Source organism: Macadamia integrifolia, chromosome 14 (assembly GCF_013358625.1).
Source record: "Macadamia integrifolia cultivar HAES 741 chromosome 14, SCU_Mint_v3, whole genome shotgun sequence".
Classification (NCBI taxonomy): Eukaryota; Viridiplantae; Streptophyta; class Magnoliopsida; order Proteales; family Proteaceae; genus Macadamia; species Macadamia integrifolia.
This window is the reverse complement of record NC_056570.1, coordinates 26,687,000-26,694,334: the sequence shown is the minus strand read 5'-3', so window position 1 is coordinate 26,694,334 and position 7,335 is coordinate 26,687,000. Positions and strand designations below refer to the sequence as shown.

At 38.0% G+C, this 7,335-nt stretch overlaps 1 protein-coding gene across 2 annotated transcripts; it reads left to right on the top strand.

The window, feature by feature from the left end:
- The first annotated feature begins 220 nt into the window (after positions 1-220).
- On the top strand, positions 221-7,335 carry LOC122060996 (PHD finger protein ING2-like). Of its 2 annotated transcripts, XM_042624139.1 has the most exons (8): positions 221-541; positions 627-698; positions 923-1,110; positions 1,892-1,955; positions 6,187-6,440; positions 6,590-6,628; positions 6,965-7,035; positions 7,120-7,335. In XM_042624139.1, the coding sequence occupies exons 1-8, from the start codon at positions 496-498 to the stop codon at positions 7,121-7,123; spliced, it is 738 nt and encodes a 245-aa protein (XP_042480073.1). In that variant the 5' UTR covers positions 221-495; the 3' UTR covers positions 7,124-7,335. The 2 variants fall into 2 exon arrangements, with proteins under 2 accessions (XP_042480073.1, XP_042480072.1); XM_042624138.1 differs by having other exon boundaries at positions 235-541; positions 6,965-7,335.

Here is a 7,335-nt window from a genome sequence, read left to right as displayed (position 1 = left end):
CGGTGAAGAAAAAGTGAAGTAAGGGAGCTATGAAGGGACCATGAAAGGATTAGTCTTTTGCCCAGAAACCACAATTTAGTTTAGGATGGAAATTATCGTCTGGGACTTTATGAAAGGGTAGAATAAGCCCTAGAAGTCCGAGGTGTTATGGTCATTGGAAGAAGAGAAGCTGAGAGCAGAGCTTTCTCCTATTTTCGTTCAGACTTCAGAGCTTCAGGGCTCAATCGCCTTCAAAGATAAAGAGAAATACTGAAGTCGCAGTCTTAGGTATACGATTTTCACAAATAAAAGAAAATGAACACGCGTTTAGGAAATGCGGTTTTAGTGAATAAGTTAAAGGGGGACTGATGAAGTGGGCGAATCACCTTTGCCGCTGAAACTTGAAAGTTGAAATGCGACCATTACCTATTACTTGCTTCGAAGTGGTCCAAGTCCGAAAAAACGAGAAAACGAAGGAACCCTAGAAGGCTAGAATTTAAGAGTTTCAGAGTCAAAATGGCGATTGCTAGAACTGGAGCCTACGTGGATGATTACATACAGTGTAGGATTCCATGAATTGTAATCCCTTTTTACCTGAAGCTCTTGATTCTATCTATTGATTTATTTATTTGTTTTTGAATCCGTAGATTCAAGCACGTTACCAGCTGAGCTGCGGAGGCTTCTGAACACAATGAGAGAGCTCGACGAGAGATCCCTAGGTAGGATTCTTGCTCAGATTACCTTTGGCTTTGGTTTTCCTCAATACCCAGTTCGTAATTTATTCAGTTTTTGAAGTTTCTTAGAGCAAATTCTACTATATTCGTTTTTATTTATCTAACGTTCCCAGTTTATTTTCCATTTTTTATGTCTCTGAAGTATAATTTTTCCACTTTCCCCTCTCCCTCTCTCTCTCTCTCTCTCTCTCTCTCTCTCTCTTCCGAAGCCATGATAAATCAGACAAGAGAGCAGACAAATTACTGCTTGGGATTGCCTTCCCAAAGCTCAAGAAAAGGGAACCACGATGAGGACGAAACGTTTGAGAAGATTCAAAAGGATATCGAGGCAAACCAGGAGAGTTCCTTGAACCTCTGCACCGAGAAGGTCCTGCTAGCGCAACAAGCTTATGACCTGGTGTGTCCCTTTCCTTTATTTACTTTATGCTTCTGCTAGAATCTTGATCCTTGCTTGAATTGCTTGTTATATGTCCTCGCACTCATTTTGACTGCATTTTGATTGCTATAATGAATGATATGTTTAACCATTTGGTGCTTGTGGCACATTAGGTTATGCAGTTTCATTGGAATCAAGCTTTCTCTTTTATCTGATGATATGGTATTTAACTCCTGCATCAATTGTATGAAGAGACTGATAGGCTAACCAGACAATGATGCATAGGCTATAACCTAAACCATAATTGAAATCTACTCAAGATACTTTAAATGGTGGTTTATGATTGCATTTGGTGTTTTGATAAAAAAAATAAAATTGGATAGGACATTATTTTGATTTGGTAGGAGTACTAGCATAAGAAGATTATTTTTAAGACAATGTGAAGTCACTAGTAATTTAAGCTACATTCTACAGTCACGACCATTGAACCTTCTTGCTCTAGTTAGCTGGGAAATGCTGCTGAGTTCATTCTTCTAACTGAAATATTCTTACTCCAAATCTTTTCGAACATGAGGAACTCTTCTCCAATCCCACAGAAAATGGACTACATATATTGGAATTTTTCCTAGTCTTAAGAGTCCATGTTTTTTCTTTTCAAACATGAGGAACCCTTATCCGGCCCCACAGACAATGGACTACACATATGTCAAAAAAATTTCCAAGTCTTAGACAGAGTCTGTGTTTCCTGATATGATTCTGAGAATCTAGCTTGAAATCTCTCAGATTTTGCAAACCCTTGCAGATAGATAGCCATATGAAACGGCTTGATGAAGATCTCAACAACTTTGCAGATGATCTAAAACAAGGTATGATATAACCTGAATTATTTGATATTAACATTGTTTCTTACTGTCATCAGTTTTCGATTTTGAACCATCAAAGAATATTTAATGGGTTTGAGAAATCCTCTATTCAATAATGCCATGACTCGTGAATTCCTATGCTGATGGGGATTTGTCTGTGCACACTTTTTTGGTGTTGTTCATATGGTGATTTGTCTTCTGAGTTACCTTGAAATATATTTCTTATAATGCAAATGCTTGGCATTTCAAAAGAAGGGAGCAATGGGGCAGCACCTTTGTTAAAAGCCAATCTATTTTAATGATACCATTGGGCCTAGATCAGACAGCTTTAAAGCAAAGTAGCTCTACAGATTCTCCAATTTTCTGTGAAAATGTAAAAAAGTGGCCATGATCTCTGGAGTGTGGGAAAACTGGAGAACCTAGTATGGAAGAAAAAAATGTAAATATGATCTCATGTATCATGGGGGAAAATAAGGAATTAAAATTGCAGCAGACTGACTACTTATGGTCTTGATACTATCGGAAGAATCTATTGTTCTCTGAGTGAACTTTCGTTATTGGACATTTTGAGGGAAGATTGGGTTCTTTCTCAATTTCAAAAATATGATTTGCTTAGTCTTTTGGGGGGGGGGGGGTAAAGCCTCTGTTTTCCTCTTCACACAGACTGTTTTAACCCTGTTTACATAACATAAAATTCTGGCGATGGAGGGCCGGTAGGGGTAGGGAAGAAATCCCTGAGATGGGTTTCAGAGTTGCAGGGGAGAGGGAGAACTCGCACAAAGAAGGTGGGGAAGAAGAATCACACACAGTCCTCAGGCTCTCAACACTCAAAAATCAATTCATCATTCTATCTCTAATTAATCCATCGGTTACAACCAATATATAGGGAAAATAAAAGACATAATTAGAAACCAACTGAAATAAGGAAACTACCATAACTAAGCAAACCGACTCTCTAAATCCTACGTGTACCTAACTTGCTAAAATAAATTGAATAAAATAAAATCAAAGACAATCTTCCTAAATAAAGTAAATTTTTAAAATCCTACTAGATCCAAAACCAATACGGATCTTGTTCATCTCTCGCTGGATACCCAGATGGGTATGGATCGCTCCATGGGTGCGTATCTGCATCAATTCCCCCGATGTTAAGAAAAACTTGTTCACGAGTTTTGTAGAATGGGAGAATCAACACCAATTGATCAGCATCCATCCTTGTATGTATAAAATCACCATCGAAACCAAAATCGAATGATATGAAATCCACGACGTGAAGTTCATTAGTGAAGTAGTGACTCAAGAAAATAAAATCAATCAGTTCACTGAAGAGATCAATTGATTTAAAATCTTCTAAAAGTGGATCTTCAACTTCCAATAACGCCATCTTATCTTCTACCTCTGGTGATTTATCTTCTGGTTCGTCTACCTGTTGTTCAACAGCTGAGATAACATGGTTGAAGGTAGAGTGTGTTATGGATTTCAAATCTGTGCAAAGTTGTTGCATCTCATCGAGCTTCTCTCGTACCAGTTGCATCTGCTGACGAATATCTAATAAAAGATCCCGATCCATCGGCCAGCCTTGCTTTTTTCTCTTCTTCTTTTTTTTTTTTTTGGGTCAAAGGAGGGCAGAATTGTAATTACTTGAATTTCATTTTAAACCACAAAGGATATTAGTGTAGGAGGTAGGGGTACACTTGGAATTAAGATAAAGAATATATAATAGAGAGGGGTAAAGACAATAGGAAGCGGTAGTATGGGAAATAAACAAAAAGAATTAAAGAGGGGTAATATTGGGAGTTCAAAAGAATTAAAAGAAAAAAAAAAGGAACTGAAAGGAGATCGTAAGGTCGGGGGTTTCACCGTAAACCGAAGTAGCCCTTCTCCTTGTTGGAGCCGGAATAAGGGAAATTGATGGAGAGGAGTCGTGAAGCAGGTATGTCTCTCTCTCTTCTCGTCTTCTCTTCTCTTCTCTTTTCCTCATTCAGCGTATTCCTTCAGACAGTCTCCTCGGTCCTTTTCCTAACTCAACGGAGTCGAGTTCTTTTCAGAGGAGGAGAGTTGATGCAGATATGGCTGCCCTTACCTAGTTGGATCAGCATGACCGGCTTTGGAAGCCAAGAGCCAAGAAGAACCGGTCCAGCCCAGGGTTTTGGTCCAACAAGGGTTGGAAATAAAATTAGTAGTTATTTAATATTTTATTTCATGCCTTTTATTTTTCAGATTTGAATGTAGGAGTTAGGATTTATTTCCTTTGCATTAGTTTCCTTTTACGGTTATTTCCTAGTTTAGGCTAGATGCTATGTTAGTAGAGTGTCTAATTTCATGTCTTTATTTTTTATATATTGGGTGTAATCGATGGACATGGGGAGAATGAATGGAATGATGAAAGGGGATGGGGATCCTTCGGCTCTGATACCAAATTGATGGGGGTAGCCATAGGGAAGAGGGAAAAATCACATAAAGAAAGGGGGGGAAAGAAGAATCACACACACAACCCTCAGGCTCTTAACACTCAAAACTCAATTCATATCTATTCTCTAATTAATCCATCGGTTACAACCAATATATAGGGAAAATAAAAGACATAATTAGAAACCAACTGAAATAAGGAAACTACCATAACTAAGCAAACCAACTCTCTAAATCCTACGTGTACCTAACTTGCTAAAATGAAGTGAATAAAATAAAATCAAAGACAATCTTCCTAAATAAAGTAAATTTCTAAAATCCAATACGGATTTGGTTCATCTCTCGCTAGATACCCAGATGGGTATGAATCGCTCCATGGGTGCATATCTACATCATCTGGTAGTACTATCCACCCAGTTCCCCCCACCCAAATATGCTGAAATATGTCAAATCATTAGCCGCAGTAAGCTCTGGTCCACAAGATAGATCCGATGAAACAACACTTGACCAGAGAGACTAACCCAATACGAAACCATAGCTTATCAGCTGCTTCGAGCTAGTTAGGTCAAGGGCCAAAGCATCAAGGGCAAGAGGTTTAAATAGGTTGATTGTCATCGCCATCAGAAGTCAGAAGAAGGGATCAAAGGGGAACTACTTTCAGACACATAATTCAGAGGCTTTTGCGAAGAAACAAAAGCAGCACAACACTCCCCCTAACCGAGCCAAAGTGGTCATGTTCACATGCAACTAATTCTTATTTACTTAGTTATTATATAAGTAATTTGTGTGCTAATGACAATAAAAGTTGCCTTGTAACCCCAAGGGGTTAGCTCAATTGGAAAAGACCAACACCTCACAATTAATAGAGGTTATGAGTTCAACTCTCATTGGGGTCTAACTATCAGAAAAAGGTAAAATCTTGCAAAAAATTATTATATGAGCATAGCTGCTGATTTGAGTGGAAACTAAAACCTTCTGACTTGAGTGGAAGTTATAGTTACATCTTTTGAAGACTCTAAGGTGGCTTGCCAAGATGAAGAAATAACTTGCTCGCCTACCCTACACCTGCCACCTGCGGGAGGATACATTAAGGTGTTTTTACAACCGCTTCTTTTTTTTTATGGATGTACCATAGTGGTAATACAGAACAGTGTTCGGAGAATCGGAGATTAATTTGGAAAAGGGGGCAGGGTAAAAATCAATATCTTACCTAATGAATATAAAGTTATCATAGATTATTGTAAATGCATGCCTCATTAGATCTTGGAAGTTATTTTTTACGGACAAACTCCCAAATTTTATTTCTAAACAGAATAACAGCTATGTCCATCATCCTTAGGGCCCCTGAAATTTTTTTTGGAAGGCTGACTACTCCCAAAACATTTTTTGCAGTGTATGGTTTTTGCTATTTCTTGATTTTCTTGGAAGTGATATTCTAGGGAAGCAATGCTAAGTAAAAAAACAAGGTACTTTTATCTTCCAAAAAACATCTTGATTCCAGTTTTGGGTGAAACTCTTTTTACTTATCAACATACCAGTTGTAATCCTTCAAAATTAAACAGTTCCATAGTCCAAGTGTGTGGAAAACATTTTTCCTTTATTTATATGCATTTGTTTACTGAACTATGCACGGGATATTTCTTTCGACTGGCCTACAAAATGACACATTGCCCAGAAAATGCTGATGTGTGATGAATTTGGAGAGAGATTTTTTTTTCAGGTAGTTGTAGTATATTTAGGGGTTTCCATCTAGAGGTTAAAGTTAGCTTATGCTTTTTTTTCTTTTTATTCTCTTCTCACAATGTTTTGTTGATTTTCTCTTCAGAGGGTAAAATACCACCGGATGAACCGGCTATCCTTCCTCCATTGCCCATCCCAAAAGATGAGAAACGGAAATCTTTCTTTGGGACACCAAAATCAAATAGGTTTGATTTTAGGGACCGTGATTGGGACCGGGACCGTGATAAGGATTTTGAGCTGATGCCACCTCCACGCAGCCACTGGAAAAATGTTCCTGCTCCAGTTGATGTTGATCAACCCATCGATCCAAATGAACCCACCTACTGTGTCTGTCATCAGGTTCTAATAATGCATTGATCATCCATTCTTGAATTTTTTTTTTTTTTTCCTACTTTAATTCATCTGAATGGATGATCAAAGCTCTCTTAAGATACTTTGCAGTATTTTTGACATTTTGATGTTGGTGCTTTTTTTGTCATGGTTTCTAGGTATCTTTTGGAGACATGATTGCCTGCGACAATGAGAATGTGCGTCCCTCTTCTTAAATCTTAGAGGCAGTTATCATTTCCCTTTCTAAACTATGTTGCCATTTATTTTTATTATATTAACAAAAGAATTCCTTACATGTTTCAAAATCCACACCTTCATTTGTTCTGTTGAATAAGCTTAGCAAGTTTCTCTGTAGTTGTAAACAATCCATCCATTTTACATCATCTGATATTGACTGCCTGTATGGCTCTGTGTTTTTGAAGTTATATTTATGCTGTGTCTCTGTTTAGTTGCATCACATGGAATTCTCCACTTCTGGCTTTCTAAGATTCTCGTGTTAAAGTGTTAATCTGACTCAATATTTTCTTTGACAGTGTCAAGGAGGTGAATGGTTCCATTACTCATGCGTTGGGCTCACACCGGAGACAAGATTCCAAGGGAAATGGTATTGCCCGACATGCGAACCATTATTTCCTTTGGCTTTATATGGGCTGTGAAATGCTTCTTGCTGTTGTTCTTGTTGAGGCAGGTGAAGTTGCTCCAGTTATGCATGAATGTTGCTTCAGTATTTGGATGCTATTGTATTTGATATCTTCCCTGTGGGAACAGAAGCAGCCAAGAGTGTAAAGTTTCTGTAAAGCCATGGTTAATTATGTAAATAATAGCCTTGTTACTGCTTCAAGCTTCTTCCCTTGGGAATGGATCTCTTGCTTATAAGGTTAAAGAAACGGTTTGATGTTCAAAA

Coding starts and splice junctions, on each gene's coding strand:
- LOC122060996 (XM_042624138.1), top strand. CDS start 496: ATGGCGATTGCTAGAACTGGAGCCTACGTGGATGATTACATACAGT. Junction 542..626: donor CGTGGATGATTACATACAGT/GTAGGATTCCAT, acceptor TTGAATCCGTAG/ATTCAAGCACGTTACCAGCT. Junction 1,956..6,186: donor TGCAGATGATCTAAAACAAG/GTATGATATAAC, acceptor TTTTCTCTTCAG/AGGGTAAAATACCACCGGAT.